General features: G+C 34.0%; 3 protein-coding genes across 7 annotated transcripts; 1 reads left to right on the plus strand and 2 right to left on the minus strand.

The window, feature by feature from the left end:
- The first annotated feature begins 49 nt into the window (after positions 1–49).
- LOC11413313 (uncharacterized) lies at positions 50–13,746 on the plus strand. 5 transcript variants are annotated; one of them, XM_039831461.1, is made up of 28 exons: positions 50–276; positions 360–519; positions 597–724; positions 810–926; positions 1,703–1,849; positions 2,005–2,394; positions 2,482–2,636; positions 3,909–4,030; positions 4,202–4,293; positions 4,424–4,670; positions 4,757–4,814; positions 7,305–7,468; positions 7,570–7,640; positions 7,727–7,897; positions 8,293–8,364; positions 8,530–8,631; positions 8,934–9,023; positions 10,155–10,230; positions 10,304–10,397; positions 10,674–10,743; positions 11,063–11,242; positions 11,931–12,053; positions 12,142–12,225; positions 12,313–12,497; positions 12,589–12,727; positions 12,811–12,870; positions 13,038–13,142; positions 13,229–13,746. In XM_039831461.1, exons 1-28 carry the CDS (start codon positions 154–156, stop codon positions 13,340–13,342), a joined length of 3,639 nt encoding a protein of 1,212 aa, XP_039687395.1. In that variant the 5' UTR covers positions 50–153; the 3' UTR covers positions 13,343–13,746. The 5 variants fall into 5 exon arrangements, with proteins under 5 accessions (XP_039687395.1, XP_039687394.1, XP_039687396.1 ...); XM_039831462.1 differs by having other exon boundaries at positions 51–276; positions 2,005–2,379; XM_039831460.1 differs by having other exon boundaries at positions 2,005–2,636.
- A 1,794-nt stretch (positions 13,747–15,540) lies between these two features.
- LOC11414038 (calcium-binding protein CML38) lies at positions 15,541–16,426 on the minus strand. Its single transcript, XM_024780218.2, has one exon. The coding sequence runs from the start codon at positions 16,130–16,132 to the stop codon at positions 15,713–15,715; it is 420 nt and encodes a 139-aa protein (XP_024635986.2). The 5' UTR covers positions 16,133–16,426; the 3' UTR covers positions 15,541–15,712.
- Positions 16,427–22,384: 5,958 nt separating this feature from the next.
- On the minus strand, positions 22,385–23,191 carry LOC120579401 (calcium-binding protein CML38). The gene has a single exon (XM_039831467.1). It carries the CDS (start codon positions 22,937–22,939, stop codon positions 22,517–22,519), a length of 423 nt encoding a protein of 140 aa, XP_039687401.1. The 5' UTR covers positions 22,940–23,191; the 3' UTR covers positions 22,385–22,516.
- Between the last annotated feature and the right edge of the window lie 328 nt (positions 23,192–23,519).

The following is a 23,519-nucleotide window of genomic DNA, read 5'->3' on the forward strand; positions in this document are numbered from 1 at the left end:
AAGAAAATAATTTAATTAATTAATTAATATTAGTATATAATCGCAAAAATTAGTGTAAAATCATTTCTTTCGATATCTCTTCACTCTTTTCTTCATTTCTCTTTTCTCTTCTCTTTCTCTGTGTTTATCGTTGAAGCCAAAGAAGAAGAAGCTATGGTTTCAACGAGACGCAACAGTGGTGGATCTTTCCCCAACAACAACAACAACTCCGGTAAACGACCTTCATCTTCTTCCGATGACAAACCTCCTTCTTCTCCTTCATCTAAACGCCAAAAGGTTTTTCCTCAATCCGTTACGTTTTTCTCTCTCTCATCTTTCTTCGATTTGATTTCTTAATTTTGATTTTCATTCTTTCTCAGCCTGATAATGGCGCTGCTTCATCGGAGAAACCGCCGGAAAATTCAAATCCAGAACCGTCTGCCGATCCCGGAAAATGTGCTCAACCTGATGCTCAGATCGATGAACCTGTAGCAGCTGCTGATGATGACAAAGCCGATACAACTCCGCCAATTGCTGATGGTTCGTTATAAATCCTGCTCTGTTTAATTTTATTTTTTTATTTATAAATTGAATTGAATTGTTTTTCATGTGAAAAGCTTCTACGCCGACTCTGGTAGCTGATAAACCCAGAGCTTCGTTTTCTTCGTGGAGTTTATATCAGAAGCAAAACCCGAACCTCGAGTCTTCAGCTCCGTGGTGCCGGCTTTTGTCACAGTCTGCTCAGGTGAATTAGTTCAATAATTTTCAGATTTTGTCAAAATGAATTCTTTTCTGTGTTTAAATTTGTTTAATGTATTTGATTACTGCAGCATCCGAATGTTTCCATTTGCATACCGAATTTCACTATTGGCTCGAGTAGAAATTGCAACTTTCATTTGAAGGATCATACGATAAGTGGAAATTTATGCAAGATCAAACATACACAGGTATATTTTAGGACTAATGTAAGATAATGCGATGGGTTTTTTCAGTGTGTGATATGGTTATGGTCAGGTTTTTCAAGTGCTGTCAATGGTGAATTGCAGATAATGGCGGGTTATTTGGATTTTGCTATGTTACAGTGTTATAGCAATGCTATAGCCACTAACTGATAACAATTTAGGGCGCATGTGTTCTAGACTTTTACAGACAAAATTATAATTTTTATAAAAAAATTACTTCTGTCTATTTTTTCAGAAACTGTTAGTTTAGGTTTTTTTAAAAAACCATTTTTGATTCGAAAACGAAAAAGCTAGTAGGATTAGCTTTTCCCAAAATTCATTTTTTTTTATTTTGCAAAAATAAGGAGGTAGCAAATGAACTAGTTTTGAAAAAACTGATTTTTATAGATAGCAAAACAAATAGAAATAACTTCTGATTTTTTTTAACACAAAATCTACTCTTTTTAAAGTTGAAACAAACACATCCTAAATTGCATATTGCAGAAACATAGCGGTTTGTTAAAATTTTGTTAGGCTATAGCGTAATTGCGCCACTATAGCTGGTGTATTTGACAACATTAGGCTTCTCCGAGCACACACCTCAGAAAGAATATTGGATTATTTTTTCTGGTTACTGTTTCATACATGGTTCTAGGCCCTATAAATTCCACATTGGAGGTGTGTGCTTGGTTGGTTGCCTTCTTCCCTTTTTTCCTTGTTTGAGGTGAATATCTTAGATATGTATGTGCAGTATGATTACTATTGTTTCTCGAAATGATCAGCGCGAGGGAAGTGACGTGGCTGTGCTAGAGAGTACGGGTAGCAAAGGATCTGTGATAGTTAATGGGACACTTGTCAAGAAGAGTACCTGCTGCACGCTTAACTCAGGCGATGAGGTGGTTTTCGGCTTGCATGGAAATCATTCTTACGTATCCTTTTATTTATTGATTTTTCATTTCAATATCGTTTGTTCATCCTTTCTGTTATTTTTTAAATGGGAATTATCATTGTCAAGTAATTACATCTACTTTTGTCTCTCTCTCTCTCTCTCTTCCAAGGTTTTCCTTGATTTATATTAATCTAGATTTTCCAGCAAGTAAACACCGAGGTTGCAGTTAAGGGTGCAGAAGTTCAGAGTGGCATTGGTAAATTTATGCAGCTTGAAAGGAGAAGCGGAGACCCTTCAGCCGTGGCTGGGGCTTCTATCTTGGCATCTCTTTCTAATCTCAGACAGGATCTTACAAGATGGAAGTCTCCATCTCAAACTGCCAGTAAACCTCACCAGGGTGCTGATGTTTCTATTCATACTGTTCTCCCTGATGGTACAGAAATTGAGCTTGATGGCCTGGGCAACTCAACTCCAAGCATGGGAACTGATAAAGCTGCCGATGCTGAGGCTAGCAACAAGAACACTCCTATGGATTGCGATCCAGAGGATGCGGGCGCAGAGCCAGGCAATGTAAAATACTCTGGGGTGAATGATTTGCTAAGGCCTTTCTTCAGGATTCTAGCTGGATCTACTACTTGTAAACTAAAATTGAGCAAAAGTATCTGTAAACAGGTATTGGAAGAAAGAAATGGGGCGGAGGACACACAAGCTGCATCGACTTCGGGTACATCTGTGCGCTGTGCAGTTTTTAAAGAAGATGCTCATGCTGCAATACTGGATGGAAAAGAACAAGAGGTGTCCTTTGACAACTTCCCATACTATTTAAGGTATAACTAGTCCATGCCTCTGACTTTCATGGAGTTTCCGGCTTTGTTTTGACATTGTATATATTTGCTTGAATTTCTAATTGTCATTTTTTGTTATCCCTATCAATGTTGTGTATTTTATGTTTTTTAATTTTCTTTTCCATTCAAAAAATAATTTCTATTTTCCAATTCATGTTCATTTGTTTATTTTTCGTATCAAATAATGCAATGCAAAATTAATTTTATTTCACAATGCATTCTCTAGAATGTAAAAAAATGTGCTGAATGGAATAAGTCACCTTTATGCAACAACAAGAAGGTGTGCTTCGGCACACCAGTTAGAGTTGTTGCCTTGCTACTAGAAGGTCATAATTCTGAGTTTTGAAATTAGGCTGTTATAAATGCATGCTGTGCTAGGGCCATTTATACTAGGCCCATAGTGAGTCGCATCTTTCCTTGGACCTCACCATGGTTGGAACTTTATGGTACCACCAGATTTTGGAACTATGTTGCCATCTAATTTAGTGTATTAGTTTTAAATAATTAAGTCCAATAATTTTTATAAACAATAGCATATGATATCAAATATCAAATAGTAATTTAGTTTATACGATTTAAATTTCTAGTGAGTGTATTTTGACCATTGTAGTACTTTGATCTTAATTATTTTATATAACCTTGAGACAAAGTGATATGAAATTTAAGTCAGATATGGCAATGACAACTATAACAACATAAGCCTTTTAGTAGTAGGTGTAGTCAGATGCATGGATTAAACGACATCATTTTGTATACAGCTAATCAATTTTTCTGTTCAATTCTTACCCAACCTTATTTTCCTTCCCCTTCCAAACATATGTTTCTCCCCCTTCCAAACTTATGTTTCTCATTTTAAAGTCAGCAATTAATCACCCTTGAAAAGGCCTTCAGAGGAAACGTTTTTGTTGGGTACAACCTGGCTGACTATTCTCTCATCAACCCAAAAACTTGCTTCCTTCTGGTTTGTTTTCTGCCAATGCCTGTTTCTAGGACTTGGCAGTGGCTTATCATTGTCTTTTGATTTTGAACAAGATCTTTTATGTAGTCACAGTTGTGTTGCTAGTGTTTCAAGCTCATGTAACTAATGTGTGTTGCTACAAATTAAAACCATTATTTTAGAAGTATTCATTGAAGTTTCTGAGACATTTTTAAAGAAAGCTTATTACTATTCTGTATTTGCATGATTTAATTGAGCCCATGCATATTGGTTGATGTCATTCTTATTTAACTCAGTTGCCGATTATCTTTTTGCAGTGAGAATACAAAAAATGTCCTGATTGCAGCTTGCTTTATACACCTGAAGCATAAAGAACATGCAAAGTACACCGCAGATCTTCCCACCGTAAACCCTCGTATTCTACTCTCAGGACCTGCAGGTTTGTGGTTATTTGCACAATTGCTCTTCTGTCTCACTCTCACCCTCTCTCTCTCTCTCTCTCTCTCTCTCTCTCTCTCTCTCTCTCTCAATATACACAATTTCATTTTAGTTTTTTTCTCCCTTTATCATTAATTCATTTTCCCACTCAATTCTGTACCTTTTTTTGCAGGGTCAGAAATATATTCGGAGATGCTTGTAAAAGCACTTGCGAAATACTTTGGTGCTAAATTGCTTATATTTGATAGTCAATTGCTTTTGGGTGTAAGATTAAGTTTCTCCGTTGGTCTGATATTTGGATTAATCCTTGCATACCTTTTTCATCTGCGTCTTCAAGTATTCTTTTTACTAATATAATTCTAACAATGAATCTTCATTCGTTGCGTGTTGACAGGGTTTATCTTCTAAGGAAGCTGAGCTGCTCAAAGATGGGTTTAATGCTGAGAAATCTTGCAGCTGCCCCAAACAAAGTCCTACAGCCACAGACATGGCTAAGAGCACGGATCCACCAGCTAGTGAAACAGACACACCTAGCTCTTCAAATGTTCCTACTCCACTTGGCCTTGAATCTCAAGCTAAGTTGGAAACTGATAGTGTACCATCTACGTCTGGGACAGCTAAAAATTGCTTGTTTAAACTAGGTATCTGCTCTTCTGTTTTTATCACATCTTAGGAAGCATTAGTTTTATCCGAAAGTACTTACATTTTACATGAAATAATCTTGCAGGCGACCGGGTTAAATATAGTTCATCTTCTGCTTGTTTGTATCAGACATCTTCTTCAAGGTACAAGTTTGTCGTAAATTGTTCTGAATCGGTCTCTATTTTTCATTGAACATGCATTGTTGTCCATATCTCTGCAATTATCAGATGGTATAGGCCTAGTTTGGACTTGTGAGAGCTATTCAAGTAAAAAAGATATTGATTCTTAATTTACAGAAAAGCCTTTATAAGTTTATGGGAGCTTATGGAGAAGATAAATTAGAAAACTTGTAAAAACTGAGGTGCAGAAGTTAATTTCAACTTACGAAATTATTATTTAGATGACCTAGTTAGTACTACTAATGTTGTCAAGCATGTAAGTTGAACTACGATCGGGAGGAGGATAAAAGAATGTAACTCGGAGGATTTTATCATGGATTGTAAGATCCTACCTAAACAACAACATTATAATATTGTGGTTGCATTTACATTTTTATTTATTGCTTATTATTATTTAGTTTATCATATTATTTTGTTATACTTCAACCATTATTTTAAATAACCGAGAGGGGTCATACGGCCCAATTCTGTCTTCCTCACAAACAAAATAATCTATAGAAAATTAAATAAAAATATGATGGGCCTGCTGGCTTAGGATCTCTTCTCTTCAGAAGGAAACCCTAGATGCACATTGACTTGTGCTGTACCAGAGAGACGGTGAGGAGAGACAGGGCACTGTGTTTAGATCTTAGGTCTCACAAGTCACAACAGTGATCAGAGTGGCGCTTGGTCTATGGCTTTGCAGAAATGGCAGCTAGCATAGAAAGGGAGAGAGAGGCCGTACTCGCACAATAAAATGGGTTGCTAAAACTTGCTCCGTAAAATGTCTTTGCCAAGTTCGGAATGATGTAGAGATCCTACAATTCTGCAATCTAGTGCGATGATCAGTTTCAAGTCTGTCCCCTTCAGGCTTAGAGTCGTGCAACCCTACGTCCCAACACGCAATTTGACAACACTGGTTATTACAAAGTAGCTCGTAGTAGTGTCGTGGTGGAACTTCTTTTCACTAAAACTGAGGAGTCATAGCACATTTCCCTAAAAAATGGTTATGCCACAACAATCCAATTTGGAGGCTTTAACGAATAGAGACCCAATTTGAAATTTTGAATTAGCTTCTGACTTGTATTAGAAGTTACCTTAATTTTTTTAAGTGCTTATCATACAAATATCTTTGTATAAGCAATTTTCACAATTGAAGAGGAAATTGGGAGAAACTCTAAGCTTTCTACAAGTTTCTTCTACAAGCTATTATGATCTTATGAAAATTCAGGGAGAACAGTTTATAAGCTGTTTCAATAAGCTCTTCCAAACACGTATGCGAGTGCTATGTCAAAATATGAGCTCAAATACACTCTTCCAAAACCCCCTTATGAGTAAACTATACAACTTCTGGTGATCCAGTAGTTATGCTGGGAAAGGGGGTTTCGTTAACACTTTGTTTGAGGGGAAATGTGTCAGGAAATAAGATAGGAGGGAAAAGAATTAGAAGTAACGTGTAAGAAACATGGATATTAAATCTTGTATAGTGGTGCAGTGCAGAGCAATCTTACCGGCTGCCCCTAAACTATTGCCATGCCACCATGGTATGGTGGCATGGCTGTTTAGACGGATGACTTCTATGTTGAGGAGCAATGAAACACACACACACACACAAAATTAAAGAAATCCTATCATAATCATAAGTTATTGTCTTCAGTTAAACACACTAGTTACTAACAATGAAGGTCAACAAGCATAAAGAGAAAACACAGAACATTGACTTATCTGAAAGTAAATAATTAAAAGAGTCTTCTTTGAATACACAACGATGTGAATGAAGTAGAGATCAAAGAGAGTTGTGATGTGATATGTGAAATGAGGCTTGGTTTGAAACAAAAGTCGACTGCTGTCTATCATTCTATAATGCCACCGTAGAGATGGTTCAGTGTTTAGAAAGGGAGGTCAGTCTTCGCTGTGCTATATGGTCTACTCTCAAATAAGGAGTGCTAAAGAAATGCAGCTATAGCCACAAATCAGAAAAACACCCCAACATATGACTTCAATAACGTGCAGACAGGCTGTGTAAAAATGAAATTTTCCTTGTGAAGAATAGTGGCTGCAAGGGCCGTGCTTTCTTGGGACAATGGCTGTGACTTCTGCTTCTTGCAAATGCTCAATGACAGCGAAACTTTTGTATAGGAAAGTTGCGATTAAAATTTAATTTCCTTCTCGTTTTGTTGGCTGTCGTACGCATGAAAGGCAAGAAAATGGATTAGAAAACTTTTGTATTCATCCATATTAACTTGGGCTAAAATGATATTTCTAGATTGTGTAGTTTAGAATACTATAGTTGTTTATTTATTTCGCCTTCATTGAATTTCTCTCCTTTTTTAGCAGAATCAATGTAGGTCCCATATTCTTCTCTGTTTAGTTCCTCCATAATATTCTGTTTCGTAACTTCAATTTTTCCCACATTTGCCACCCATACGACACAAGTGCATTTGCTTTTTATTTTTTATTTATAATTTTGCTTAGCAATTGCATGTACAGGGGTCCATCTAATGGAAGTCGGGGGAAGGTTGTCTTAATTTTCGATGATAATCCCTTGTCAAAAATTGGTGTAAGATTTGATAAACCTATACCTGATGGGGTTGATCTTGGAAGTGCCTGTGAGGCGGGTCAAGGATTTTTCTGCAACAGTAATGCCCTACCCATCTAATTAACTATATTTTTAGTTACTATATATTCATTGAGCATTATCTTGGTCCTAGATCTTGAAGTTGTCCTTTTCTCTTTTCAGTCACTGATCTTCGATTGGAAAACAGCGGCATTGACGAACTCGACAAATCGCTTATTAATACGTTGTTTGAGGTTGCCTTTTACCCTGATTTTATAAATACCTCTTATAACATCATTGTATTGTGCTTTAATCTTACAATAATACATCTTTGTTTCAGGTTGTAACTAGTGAGAGTAGAGATTCCCCTTTCATTTTGTTCATGAAAGAAGCAGAAAAGTCAATAGTAGGAAATGGAGATCCATATTCATTTAAAAGTAAGCTTGAAAAGCTTCCCGATAATGTGGTGGTAATAGGTTCACACACTCACTCCGACAGTCGAAAGGAGAAGGTAATAATTATGCTTTAAGGGTAACTATTTTGTAATGCTAAAATGTGGTTTGCGTTGAGGCATTGGAAGCTTATATATAGACACACACACACACACACACAAGTGCACAAAAAGATTTAACAACCGATAATCTGAATAATGTTTAGGTACATGAAAACTTACGAAAGAAAGAATTATTCAGAGTCCAAAAATCTGTACTTTTTAGTTAGTGTAGACTACAACTGGTTTTATTTTATTAATTTAGAAACCAAGGAAGTAGATGTCTGTAATAGTTGAAGTGAGATACTAAACGGACATCCTAAATATACGGTCCTTTGGGTTTCCATTTCATCTTTGGTGTAAATGAATGTGCATAAGCAAATGTTTTGCTGATATATAGCTATTTTTCTTTGCAGTCACATGCTGGGGGTTTGCTTTTTACAAAGTTTGGCAGCAACCAGACTGCCCTTCTTGACTTGGCTTTCCCGGTAAGAACTATATGTCCTTAATCAGTTCAATCTTTTATTGGGATGATGAGGCAGGAATTACTTGTATATGCTTGTCTTCTGTTTGTCTTCTTGCATGGAGCCAAGCAAAAGTTCTTTCTGGCTTTCTCAGCTATAATAACATTACATCTCGTTTTGTTTTTCCAGGATAGTTTCGGAAGATTACATGACAGGGGTAAAGAAGTCCCAAAACCAAACAAAACTTTGACTAAGCTATTTCCAAATAAAGTAACAATTCACATGCCACAGGTTTGTACAATGAATTGCATGTTATCACTTTTTTACTCTCTGTCCTTGTAAAATTATAAAACGATTATTCCACTAGTTTAAGCTGTTGGGTTAAAATTAGGAAGTACACGAATGCTTTATTTTTAACGAGTCCCCTCATAGCTTGGCCTGAAGCATTGGTAATGCTCGAGCTGATTGTTGGTGAAATGTCACATTGATTCCATATATGAGGGCCACACTACAAGGATTGAACTCACCAGTCATGAGCACTAATAAAAGCTTTTATTATATCAAGGTTGTTTTTTACATCTTCCCTTTTATAGGATGAGGCACTTCTAGCATCATGGAAACAACAACTTGATCGAGATGTGGAGACTCTTAAAATCAAAGGAAATTTGCACCATTTGCGCACCGTAAGTAACTTTGTGATATTTGCAATTTGATTCGAATATTCATTTTTTCATAACTTATACCTCATATTAGTCTACAAACATTGCTTTGGCTGACATATGGCACTTCTTAACAGCCATTTTCATTATGCACCTTCGAACTAGGAATTCCAGTAATGCATATATTCTTTGAACTTGTTCTGAAATATCCAAGGCAAATTTGTTTTTACGTTGCTTCCAAATAGAGTGCATGCAACAAAAAATACTTAAAATACAATTTCTAATTTTAAATTTGTCATTATTTTCGTTTAAATCAGTGCTAGATAATGGTGTCTTCACTGAAATATCTTGTGCATCTCACTACATGTTAAGTGAAGCCTGTTATTGCTATATCCTGAATCCGTTTTGTTATGGCAAAAACTTGAAGGGTTTTAGTTTGACTAGTGGTTTAAAAAATGTTAAGTTTCTAAGATTTTCTCTGGGTACTGGAAATGTGTAATCATGGCCATGTAAAATGTAGTATGCCATGTATTCTAACTGTTTTCCTTGGTACAATATTTAGATTTTTGAGACAAAATAGGTACTGGAATTGTAGTTTTTCTACAGGAATTGTGCATTACATGTTTTACTGGTGTTTTTTTTTTCTTTTCGTTCTCTGTTATTTTTCATCCAAATCTTCTTGATCTCAAGCTGCCCAAGTTATGGACTTGTAGTGGGGTGCAGGCCTGACAAAAAAAAATCCATAGGAAAAATAAGAAAAATAGTAGTATGAATAGTTGCAGGAGTTTTGTTTGACTCAAGTCTGGGTGTACTGCTCAATGCTCATGATGACAATATAACCCTCTGTAGTCAATACCTTATCTGTTTTAGAAATTATTGGAGGTTCTCATGTGCAACTAGTACATGACTCATACTGTGATGTAAGCTATCAATGTTTGAAACAGGATGCACCTTAAAAACAAGAAGCTAGAAAAACTATTGTTTCATATGCTATTTTAGTCGGCGTCATTAATTGCTTTTTGTCAGTTATCATTCTGTTTCGTTATCTTTTTGTTCATTTATTTCATTGCGTTCTAACTTCAATGATTCCACATTCCATTTCGACCATGTTTAATTTGTACTCCATTCACCTGTTTCATGGTTTATAAATTATAGGTTTTAAGCCGTAGTGGGATGGAATCTGACGGACTCGAGAGCTTGTGTGTCAAGGACCTGACACTTACAAATGAAAGTATGTTTTACCATGAGTACTCAAGGATTTGCTGCTCAGTTCTCTCTGCTATATCATTTTTGCTATATTGCAGATTCAGAGAAGATTCTTGGTTGGGCTTTAAGCCACCATTTGATGCAGAATCCTGAAGCTGACGCAGATGCAAAGCTTGTGTTGTCTAGTGAGAGGTAAATATTAGCTTGTACTGCCTTGTGCTTGATATTTCATGTGACTGAAAGGTCATGGGTTCAAGTCCTGGAAATAGCCTCTTGTGTAAAAACAGGGTAAGGCTGTGTACAATACACCATAATGGTGGGACCCCTTCCTGGACCCTGCATATGCGAGAGCTTTAGTGGGTTGCTCTTTTTTTTTACTGCCGCGTGCTTGATATTTCAAATATTATTTAACCTAATTTTGTTATACTAATTAATTATTCTTTCAATACAAAATGTTTATTCTACCAGCATCCAGTATGGAATTGGGATCTTTCAGGCTATCCAGAATGAGTCGAAGAGCCTAAAGAAGTCTCTTAAGGTAATTGTTGTGAAGTTTTGCCGCTTTGATTGTTTGCTTGACCCGGCTTCTTTGATTTTTGGAAATAGTATCTTTTGTTAGTTTGTTACAACCCAGTACTATTGATTGCGGATCCACCATAAAACGCCACGGCGCTGCCATCCTTCTTAACCAGGCCGTGGCTGTGGTAAAAAAATCTGCCACTGCAATCAGCCATGGCCAATATTTAACATGACAGTTACCGCTTGTTGCTTTGAAGTAATTCTATTGAATTTCTTTTACGAACTTATTTCAGAAATGCTGTATTTTGAACCATCCTGCTTCTGTTTTTTGAAATCAGGACGTTGTAACAGAAAACGAGTTTGAAAAGAGGCTTCTGGGTGATGTTATTCCACCTAACGACATTGGTGTTACTTTTGATGATATTGGAGCTCTTGAAAATGTCAAGGATACACTGAAGGAATTGGTGATGCTTCCTTTACAGAGGCCCGAGCTTTTCTGCAAGGGGCAGTTAACCAAGGTTTTTTTCTACAGATTGACCTACATTGTACTGTTTTACTGCTATGTGTTGTTTAACAGTTCAAGTCAGATATTGTTATTATTGTTCTTTCCCCTTCCTTCTCTTTTACTATTATTATTCTGTTGAGTTTATAATGCTTTTGAGGGGAAGTTGTGTTTCTGAGTGGGGAATACAAACAGAAATGCGATAAATTTGAGCTAAATTGCAATACCTTTTTATTTGTAGTCTGTGGTTGTGTTTGATTTGCTGAAAATTAAAGGAACTACAACACATATTTCTTGTTCTACGTTTGGTTCTAAAATTGCCATGGTACAAAACAAAATACAAATTGCCATGGTACAAAACAAAATACGCATTTGCAATATACAATTGGTTCTGAAAGCTGGTTTATGTAGCAAAAAAATTAATCCAAAAAATTTCAATAAATCTTTTTCATTTTGGGGACATCCTAGTTTTACAAATCTTATGCCATGTGGGGTAAAGTCCATTGCAGGTCTATATATAGGCAGTAGAACAACATATTACAATATACTGTCATACAAAGGCTTTTATATCACTAGGTAGTTCTTGTGCTTGCAGCAACTCTCTAATTGCAGCTTCAATGCTACTGTTCATTTTGATTCATCAAGGTCATACTCCCCTCTTCAAAATGTTGCTCATTTAACTGTGTGAATTACGTATTGTGCAGCCATGCAAGGGTATTCTATTATTTGGTCCCCCAGGAACAGGTAAGACAATGCTTGCCAAGGCAGTTGCTACCGACGCCGGTGCAAACTTCATCAATATTTCGATGTCAAGCATCACATCTAAGGTTAGATTCGCTTCACTGTGTTTATTTTGTTCTCTTTTTTATCAGTTCTTTGTTCATCTTGACTAGTGTTCTCCACATTTTTCTTCAGTGGTTTGGTGAGGGTGAAAAATACGTCAAAGCTGTTTTCTCCCTGGCAAGTAAAATAGCTCCCAGTGTGATATTCGTGGATGAAGTAAGTTTTATAATAGAATGTTGGATTGTATTAATTCATCACTTGAAATATAGATCACAGTGTAAACTTGTATGGTTTCTTGTATAGGTTGATAGCATGTTGGGGCGGAGGGAAAATCCAGGGGAGCACGAGGCCATGCGAAAGATGAAAAATGAATTCATGGTGAACTGGGATGGCTTACGTACAAAGGATACTGAACGAGTTATTGTGCTTGCAGCCACCAATAGACCTTATGACCTTGATGAGGCTGTCATACGAAGGCTACCTCGGAGGTGAGTTCATTCACATTTCAGTTTGATCTTTTTCCTTTGTTTTTTTTTTGGGAGAGACGTTGAAGTTTTCTTGGTCTTCAATCTTATGCAGATTAATGGTAAATTTACCAGATGCTCCAAATAGAGCAAAGATATTGAAAGTTATACTCGCAAAAGAGGACTTATCTTCTGATGTTGATCTGGGTGCAATTGCAAATATGACTGACGGTTACTCTGGAAGTGATCTTAAGGTAATGAGTGTTCTATTTCCTTTTTCTCTATACTTTTTTAATATAAGGTTATTGATTCCTTCCTGCTCGCTCTTCTATTGCAGAACTTGTGTGTAACTGCTGCACACCGTCCTATTAAAGAGATATTGGAAAAGGAAAAAAAGGTACAGTTCTTTATGATGGTGTATTAGCAGTATGCTAGGTTCTCTGAGCTTGTCATTTTTCTTGACTGTAAATTATCAGCTAGAATGATCTTTGTTTGAATAAATAATCCTTAAGTCATTGCTGGATGAATCATTCATAGTGTTGTAACAAGTTTGATGTGTGACAGGAACTTGCTGCTGCTGTAGCAGAAGGTAGACCTGCACCAGCACTGCGTGGAAGTGATGATATCCGATCTTTAAACATGGAAGATTTTAAACATGCTCACCAACAGGTGTGACAGAATTTTATTTTTACAAACTCCCTCTAGCCCTTTAGAACTGCAAAACAAAATTAACTTTAAATGTCATATTGAATCAGGTATGTGCAAGTGTTTCCTCTGAATCAGTAAATATGACAGAGCTTGTACAGTGGAATGAACTCTATGGTGAAGGTGGTTCAAGAGTTAAGAAAGCACTAAGCTATTTTATGTGAGTTTTTCCTTTGTACAAAATGTCCCCCTCCCCCAATCACTGCCTCCTCCAGAAGCATGCGTATTTGTAGTTTTGCTCGTCTGTTGAGACTTGCAAGGCTTGCTGCTGAGCAATTTCGTTTGTAAAAGGAAATATAGGTTTTTTAAGTTATTTTTTGTTACCTGTGGGATGGTGGGTTTTGAAAGGAGCAGAGCTATGGTGAAATTTGACAAGGCTCTGCTTTTTTTTTATTTTGTTCCTCATCCCCTGGCTACCAATGCAGAAGATGTGTTGAAAGTATTAAGTTATAAGTGTCGCACTAGAAAAGGAAGAGTCACATGACCCTGTGAAAATATTTATTGTTCACTCCTAATGGAATTTGCTGAAACAATAAGCATTTAGATCATCACCTTTTTTTTCTTTTTTCGTTTTATGCATGTATATATAACTACTTGATCGAGCTCCCTTTAGTTGCTTTATGCAAATTGCTGACGTTTCAAGATGTGAAAAAATCACATCAAATGAATGGAGAAAGCTGGCTGTATGAGTTTAAGTTTAATTTCTCTCTGATCCAATTGAGAATTTCGAAAAAGTTTTAATAGGAGATGTATTATCGGTGTAAATTTTAGTTTTACACCACATCCGGTGAAAACTATCATATTGTCACGTAACAATAAAGATATTGGCACAATACTTGATCCTCTTTGGAAGATAATGTGAAATTAGTTTATTCCTACAATGTAGCCTCCTTTTCCCATTTTGAAATAAGTTCATGAAGTAAATGTTTTTTTTTACTGATGAACTAAATGTTTGCAATTGCACCCCTTGATTTTTTAATAAAATTTGATCTCTGAATTTGTTAAATATAATTATGAACTAAAAGTTTGCAATTGCATCCCTTGATTTTTTAATAAAATTTGATCTCTGAAATAATTATAGTTTTTTTTTTTTTTAAGGAAATTATAGTTCAAAATGATATTTGGTTCAACAAAGCAATTATAATATTCAAAAATAATTATAGTTTGTTTTTTTTAAGGAAATTATAGTTAATGAATTTGAATATAGTTTAGTTACGAACTTTTTAATTCAACGAATTATTTAAAAATCTCTAAATTCAATGATTTATTTAAAAATCTCTAAATAATTTAGAGACCTCAAAGAATAATTCAAATCGTCAAGCAGAAGACATGAATGAAACAAGCAGGAAAAAAACATAAAATTCGCTCCTGAATCAGTTAAGCCAAAATGTTATCAGGAGATGATTTAGCAATGTATGTTACTGGGTGCTGACAAATCTTTTGTCCTCTCGTCCTGTTCTCTTTTGAATTAATTTCAAACTTAGCTATACGTTTTTCCAGTGAACTTGCTCAGTTGCTATGAACAATATATATAATATATGCAAGGTCCGGGGTTTAAACTCTGACCACCACAAAAAAAAAAACATTTTGGGGGCAAGGAAAGGACGCAGATAAGAGACATTAACCCCTTGAATAATCTACTTGGAGGGTATTAGTTTTAATCGATCTCAGTTACCTACATGTAATCTTCTTAATTCATTGAACATTATGTGAGACAAGCAGTCAATAGTCGAAATGTCAACTCCTTGAATGAACCTTGTTTAAAAAGGGGTTAATTTTAAATTGATCCGGATTATCTTGAGGATATTATTTTTTACAAAGCATGTGGACGATGGTTTAAAAAATAAAGTTGAAATGTGCCAATATTTAGCACATTCTTTTGTCTTTTGACCCTCTTCCTAAAATGAAAGAGAGTGTATAACACGTATTCTTTCACTTATTTTGGGGATTTATTTATTTTTTACATTTTTTAAAGTAATTTTGTATCTTTTTGGTGAGGAATTTACCATAATTTAGTTCAGAAACTATATAAAATATGTCAGTTTAGTCTCTACTATTAAAAGCTTATGAACAAATTTGATGGATTTTATATAATTAAGGAATAAAATTGACAGACTAGAGACTAAATTGAAGATTTATTCTAAATGTTTACCTATATAATTTTCAACTATTTTTAAACCTATAGATTTTTAAAAAATTCGATCTCCACAAACTATTTTCTTTCTTCCACATGTAGTCCCTTTTACTCTCTATAGTAAAGACACTTTTACTCTCCATGTTTTCCATTACTCTTACTTTTTTAGCAAAAGCAATTCCATTACTCTCCTTATTGAGTAACAAGTAAGAACTGTTTTGTTTTTGAAAAGAAAAACAAACACATGTACTCATACAGATTAAGAAATTACAAAGCATAAAAGAAGTTTGTTTATACACAGAAATTTTATTAATTTGTTTTGTATGTAAATAAATCAATAAAATCAACTCATCTACTCTACAGAAGATATTTACACATAAACGAATCAAAAGATAACATATCACTGCATCATTGTTATGAATTCATCAAAGCTAAGCAAACCATCCCCATCCAAATCAAAATGTTTAATCATAGCTTTACATTCATCAATAGACTTAGACTCACCCATCTTCTTAAGCATCCTCTTCAAACTCTTTGGTGTTATAAAACCACACTTCTCACTATCATACATCTCAAATGCTTCTCTCAAATCCTTCAACTTTTGTTCCTCTCCACCTTCTTCCATCAAAGCAATTAATTCCTCCAAACTCAAATAACCATCACCATCTGAATCCATTGCTTCAATAGCCATTTCAGCTTCTTTCAATAAAATCTCTTCTCCCATTATTCTTAGCCTTTGTCTTAGCTCTGCTGGTGAAACCTTTCCATCACCATCTTCGTCAAAATATCTAAGAACATGCTCGAATCCCGCATTCTTCATCTCTTATAATCCCTGAAGAGACCAATCTCCCGAGTTGGACCTGAAGAGACTAATCTCCCGAACCGAATAGAATTAGGATGACTGACAAAGTTCTACTCAAGAGTTTATAACTGAAGTTGTATATGCAAATGATCAAAGTGTAAGATAGATATAATATGTATTATGAATATTTTTGGCTAAGGGTATCAAATATGAAATATGAATTATCAAGTTGTTTTTGATGTTAAAAATATGAATCTAGCTTCCTGTATATATATAGATACGGTTTGATGTCGGTTTGTTGTATACTAGCGTGTTGTAGTTGGGTTGAAGATGAAGTTACTAGATAAATAAATAAATACGAAGTTGCCAGGAATGTTCCGAATGATGTACGTTTTAATGTAAATTGGCTTATGGAGGCCACGCAATATATGTAATGTGTCACGCTATTAAGTCAATAAATAACTGTAACTTGTTATTGCATCCGTGTGGGAAAAGTGACGACAAGATTGGAATCGTGACCCTATAATAGTTCAACCGTGTTCCTTAATTTGCCGTACTAGTTTATTAAATTCAATGACAAAAACAACCTATGTTATAGAGTTAGGTACCGTTTGGCCAGATTTTTTTCGGTCTAAAAACTACTCTAAAACAAAGTTAAAATAAAGCTCTTTAAGAAAAAGACTAAAGCTGTTTGGTTTCTTTATTTTTTTTAGTTCTAAAGTTATTTTTGAGTTAAAAGCTGTTTGACAAAATATTGTATAAAACTTTGAATTTATTATTTTTTGGTGGTGTCTGGGGTTCGAACTCGGGACCTTGCATATATTTATGCATTGTCTATAAATAAAAAAAACTTTGAATTCATTATGAATTAACATAATAAATAAAAAAATGTCTAAAATATTTTTTGAAGGGAAAAAATGTTTAAAATATAAAAGATATATTTTTACCAATACTATATTTACTCAATGACGTTTATTTTGTGTAACATGAGTACAAATTTGTACAATATCTTTTCCAATTATACTTTATAACAAATTTTGTTATAAGAATACCATATTTTTAGTGTTGGTCAAAAAGATAAGAATTTATATTATATAATATTATATTTGTTACATTGCTGGTGTCATTGAAAAAGATATGTTTAATTTTTTTAATAAGAAAAAGATATGCGTAGTTTGTTACAATACAAATGTGTAAATTATATATAAGTATAATTTTTTTAGGCAACTACACTTGTACTTTTAATTAAAATCAAAATTTTATAAAAATAATTATACGCATTACACAACACTAACAAAAATTATACGCATTAGCATAACAAAAAAAAAAACAGAAAGAGGAACATAAAATATTACTCTAAACGCTAACCTGTGTGTATTTCCGTGGTTGAAGAAAGGGAATAAAAATATTCGGTGTCATTCATTGACAGCGTGAATACAAATATTTGCGAGGTTGTGATGATCAAATGATATTGAAATTAATATATAAGTGATAAAAAGATAATAAAATTCCTTAAAAAAATAGATAATAAACTTAAATGGAACCTCATTAAAAAATTAAATGGACCGGTTAAAAAAATAAAAAAAAATAAAATGGAAGAAAAAAGCATATTGAAAAAATAAGGCTTAATTGCACTTTTGGACCCCTAACTAATTTAAATACAAAACAGCCCTCTATGTTTTGATTCTTTGGCAGTTTTGGACCCCCAGTCCATTGTTGACTCGGTCAACGCTGACGTGGCACCCTAAGTGAGGTGCCACGTGTCAAATTTTTTATGTTTTTTTTGCCTTGGGAGTCCAAAACTGCTAAAAAATCAAAACATAGGGGGCTGTTTTGTATTTAAATTAGTTAGGGGTCTATAACCGCAACTTTTGGAAAGATAGGGGGCCAAAATTGCAATTAAGCCAAAAAATAAAACAAAAGGTTGCCGGCGGGAGTTGAAGAGAGGTGCTTGTGAAATAAATTGGGGAGAAATAGTTTTTTGAAGTAGCATTCAACAACTTTTGGTTAAAGCTCATTCCATTCAATTTTATGCATTCTAAAAAAAGTACTTTTTTTCGAAGGTACTTTATTGATATTGTGTTTGGCCTAACTTCTCCTTAAAAACGTAAAAGCTGAAAAAAAAAAGCCAGGCCAAACGGTACCTTAGTCATACTTAAACATAAACATAAATGAAATGTGCTTTGGCACGTTGACATAAATGAAGCAAAATAAATGAAAAAAAAAATTTAGTCAAATCATTCAGTTATTTTTTCTTTTAATTTTTTTTTATTCAAGTGCATGTGTCTAACTACTTTTCGTTTGTCACTATACTAGAATTTTTTTATGTTAAAATGAATTTGATTATTTATAAGAAGGAAAATTCTTAATTAGGCATTTGAATACTAGGTTTGAGCACACATACATCATTAAGAAAATGTAGATAGAAAAAAAAATTAAATAGTATATATTTTTTAAAATAATTAAATTAAATATATTTTTGTGTGTGGCTGTCTAAATTATGTGTCTAAAAGCTTGTGTCCAAGCAAATCTTTCTCTCATAAGATAACTTGCTCGTTAATTAACACCATATTATAATGATTGAATTTGTATTAAGTGAATCCTACGGGCTACGACATCGATGTTCATAGGACAGGAATTCTTTGTTGGAATTTTATTTGATAACTAAATTCATATATTTAAATTATAACGTATATTTACATATGCAATTCATAAAAAACGTTACACCTTAAGGATTACTAGAAGAGTAAATATAAGACCATCTCCAATGGTCTATTTAATCTGCCATTCAATAGCATTTTTATCTCCAATGATGTGTTTAACAAGTGTTGAATGGGGGAATAGAAGAGAGAGAAGATGAATCCATTCAACTCCATTTAATCCTGCCACGCATGCCACGTGGCGCTTCAAAATTGGTCAAAAACGGGCGCGTGCAACACACGCGCCGACAGGGCGCGTGAGCGGTCAGAGGTTCGGAGTGAGAAACGGTTTTTGGATAGATAAGGACACGTGGCGCGTTCTAATTGGTTGTCCGAATTCTTATCATTTTAATAATTGTACCTCAATTATTTCGTTGTAAATTAATTTTAAAAAAAATACCAAAATTCATGATTTTTTTTCCTCTATAAATAGAGACTTGGATCATTTGATTTGGACACAGAAAAAAAACCAAGTTTTTCACTATCTTCATACCATCCCCAATGGTTTTTACCATTCAACACCACTTTTTCAATTCCCAACACTCCACATCATTTTCTCTCTCTTATTCAACACTCAATCAACTTTTACCCTCTCCAATGGTTTTCATTCAACACTCTACCCCACCACTTTTTATTTTTTATTCTTATTTAATTTTTATTTTTATAATTACATAAAATTATCGATTATAATTAAATTAAAATAATACAATTAACTATTTATTTTTTAGTATTTTTGAAGAAAAAAAAATTGTAAAATAATTTATTTTTATTTTCTTAATTTAAAATGCAAGTACAACAAACTAAACACGCGGCACACAAATAACTTAAAATGCAATACAACAAACTAAGCATACAACACACAAGTAATTTATTTAGTACGATACAAATCATCTTCAATCACGATACATTCCAAACTTTGTCCATATGTGTTTCACTAGATGCTCTTTTTTCCGGTCATCAAGATGCTCTTCAGAACTTAACTTTAGATACATTTTCATTTTCTTCAATCTGTTTTTCTCCTGTTGCACCTTGGTGTACTCTTTCAAATGTTCAATCTCTTGCTCCTTGATTTCTTTGAATTGAACCCACTCCTTTTCCACCTCCTCCAAGCCAGCAACGTCCTTACTTTTCTTTATACCTTTTTTTTTAGCTGCCTCCCTACCCATTGGACGAGCACTAGATCCTACAGAGTCCTTGTGAGATCTCTTAGATCTACTACTTCCTGACCCAACATTTCCTCCCATCTAACTACCATAACGTGGTTGATCACGGAGAGCGTGTCATTCTTCATTTAAAGTAAATTGAATATTCTTCCCACATGCAAATAATTCCTGCGCTTTTGTCAAAACATCATCTTCCGACCAACCGCTTCCTTGCAAACGCTTAGCGCTTTCATAAGCACCAATCCATTTATTTATTATTTTGCTCATATAATTAAAACGGTTTCGGCATGCAACTAGATCGCGGGGAGAATCGAATGAGCAATACTCATTACAATACTCAACAATTTTACCCTAATATGTTTCTCCTCTCTGGTTTCTCCCGACAACACTGTTTGTTCCATATTTAATCCATGCACTAATTAGAACCAAATTTTGTTGAGTGTTCCATGCTGGTTCCTTACTTCTCTTGCTCTTAGGAGTTGAATCTTCTGGAGTGACTTCATTAGCAACTGCCATGCCACCAGGAGTTATTTGTGTTGAAAATTCAGGATATTGAGTTGCACCAACTAGGAAAATTTTCATTCTCCATTGGCATATAACCATTAAACGGGGGTGTTTGAGATGAATATCTCATCATAGATCCATAATATGGATGAAAGTTTGGAACAGAGGATGACTGGTTGAAATTTGGTGGAAAACCAAAATTAGGTACGTTTTGATGTATGTTTTGAGGACGTTGGTTGAAAAATTGATTTGGATTTGGATAATTGTTGGGATTTTCGTAGTTATATGGGTAATTAGAAAATTTTTGGGTGTTGAAATGGTTATTATTGGGATCCATTTCACAAAAAATAAGATTAAAACTTCACTTAGTTTGCTAATAGAAAGATAATAATAAGAGGATGATAACTCTTATTGCTGTCTAGAGGTAGGTTTCTGTACACAATTAACTGTCTAATAGGGTAATATTGAGAGTAAAGACCTCTCATTGAAGCTTAATAGAATTGTCGAATTCATCACGATCTATTTAAAAACAGAGACCCAATCAAATAATTCATCAATCAAAAGCCGCTCTTCGGGATCATTTTGATTGGTTGAAAGAACTTAAAGATAATGTTGTTTTAGAGGGAATGATATACTCGTTGGTACCATATTCAAAATAATAATGCACTGTTTACATTAATGCTTAATAACCATAAAATACAATTTATATTAAAAATAATTTTTAGTTGATCATTATCAATATATATTTGATTAATTAAATAACTAATCCAACATTTCAATGTGAATAATTCATTTTAGAGATTAAAAAGGAGAAACTTTTTCCTTAAAAAAAAAGAGAAACTTTTGATCAACAAATCAATGATTAATATTTAAAATATCAAATCCTAGATTTCTTTTGTACTTTACAAGGGTCACATTTATTCATTTTTATGGAAAAAAATAAACGATGTTCATTCATTTAAATTGATACAACAATACAATATAAATTCAAAGTCATTAAAAATAAAAAATGATGAATTTATGAACAAATACACAAAATCCATGTTAATAGTATAAAATGACAAAATACATATGCATACAAATATAATTATATTCAAGTATCCAGAATACTCATGTCTTCGACGTTGAGGATATCAAAGTCATTAATTTAATATGCACTTGATCAAAACTTATCCGTTCAACCAAAATCAAATAAACACCGCACTAAGACAAAAAAAAACCGCATAAAGACAGAAAATCAAAACAAACAGAGTAGCAATAAAATAAAGAAATCACAAAACAAACGAAAGAAAGCTGAAAATACGTGAAAATCACTTATTTTACTAAAAGAAAAAAAAACAATTAGGGGGAGATGATTATGGTTCAAAATTAACCCTAATGCACGTCAAATAAAAAAAAAATGGTGAGAACAAGGGTTGGGGGGAAGAATAGAAGAGAGAGAAAGAGGTCTGCTTTCGTTCTTGTTGATAACAATGACTTCAAGTATACAACAGTGCACTAGGGATCATAATATAATGACTTCAAGTCCAAGACTATTACAATATGGTCACATTAGAATCTTTGTTGCGGTGTTGAAAATAGTGTTATAGTAGTAACGACTCTAACAAAGATCAAATAGTATCACACTGAATATTGATACTTGTTTCATTCATTCAGGATTCAAATATTGTTTCTTCAAGTTGTTGGAATAACCTCTCCCACTAGACCTAATCTTGTTGATAAAATGAGTTGAGTTTACTAAAAATAAAATGAGTTTATATATTATGCATTGTCTTTACCAACTGAGTTAATAGAGATTTTAAACTATGGCAAATAATTTAATAACAAATATGTAGTATTTATAAAAGGCATGTATCAAAAAATCATTTGTGTCGAAAAGAACTTTATATTCTGCATTAAAAATATAAATATAAAATTAGAGATTTCAACTTATGACACATGAACTATATTTGTATGTAACAAAAAATCAATTAAATCAACCCAGCTACTCTATAGAGAATGTTACACAGAAATGAATCAAAACATATATAACATCATCACTGCATCATTGTTATGAATTCATCAAAGCTAAGCAAACCATCCCCATCCAAATCAAAATGTTTAATCATAGCTTTACATTCATCAATAGACTTAGACTCACCCATCTTCTTAAGCATCCTCTTCAAACTCTTTGGTGTTATAAAACCACACTTCTCACTATCATACATCTCAAATGCTTCTCTCAAATCCTTCAACTTTTGTTCCTCTCCACCTTCTTCCATCAAAGCAATTAATTCCTCCAAACTCAAATAACCATCACCATCTGAATCCATTGCTTCAATAGCCATTTCAGCTTCTTTCAATAAAATCTCTTCTCCCATTATTCTTAGCCTTTGTCTTAGCTCTGCTGGTGAAACCTTTCCATCACCATCTTCGTCAAAATATCTAAGAACATGCTCGAATCCCGCGTTCTTCATCATCTCTCACTATATAGTAGGATTGTTTTTGAGCTTATGAAAATCAAATATCGTTCTAACGCAGATGCAAAGATTAATCACTCGAACCGGATAAACTAGTGTATTGAAGGACAAAGGTCTCTTCAAGAGTTTATAAACTTATATATGCAAATAACAAAAGTGTAATAATATTATGAATTTTCTTTTGCTAGGGTGTATCAAGTACGAATTATCAAGTGGCTTTGTGAGGGGTGTTGTTAATAAAATATGAATCTAGCTTCTTATATATAGTTTGGTTTTGATGTCGGTTTTGTATAGTGGCGTGTGCCGGTTGCGTTGAAGAAGGGAGTAACTGGGATAAATAAAACTCCTACACACTAATAAGAAGTTGCTTGGAATGTTCCGTTCCAAATTAAAATAGCATATGGATGCCACGGAATATATGTTAGGTGTCACGATATTAATTAATTAGGTCGACCAATAATGGAAACTGTTAACTGATTTTGCATCCGTGTTGGAAAAGTTGTGACAAAATTAGGCTTGCGGCCAAATAAGAGTCTAACGCGTGTTCCTTAATTTGCCGTACTAAAGAATGTTTAACTTT

This window comes from Medicago truncatula, chromosome 3 (genome assembly GCF_003473485.1).
Source record: "Medicago truncatula cultivar Jemalong A17 chromosome 3, MtrunA17r5.0-ANR, whole genome shotgun sequence".
Classification (NCBI taxonomy): Eukaryota; Viridiplantae; Streptophyta; class Magnoliopsida; order Fabales; family Fabaceae; genus Medicago; species Medicago truncatula.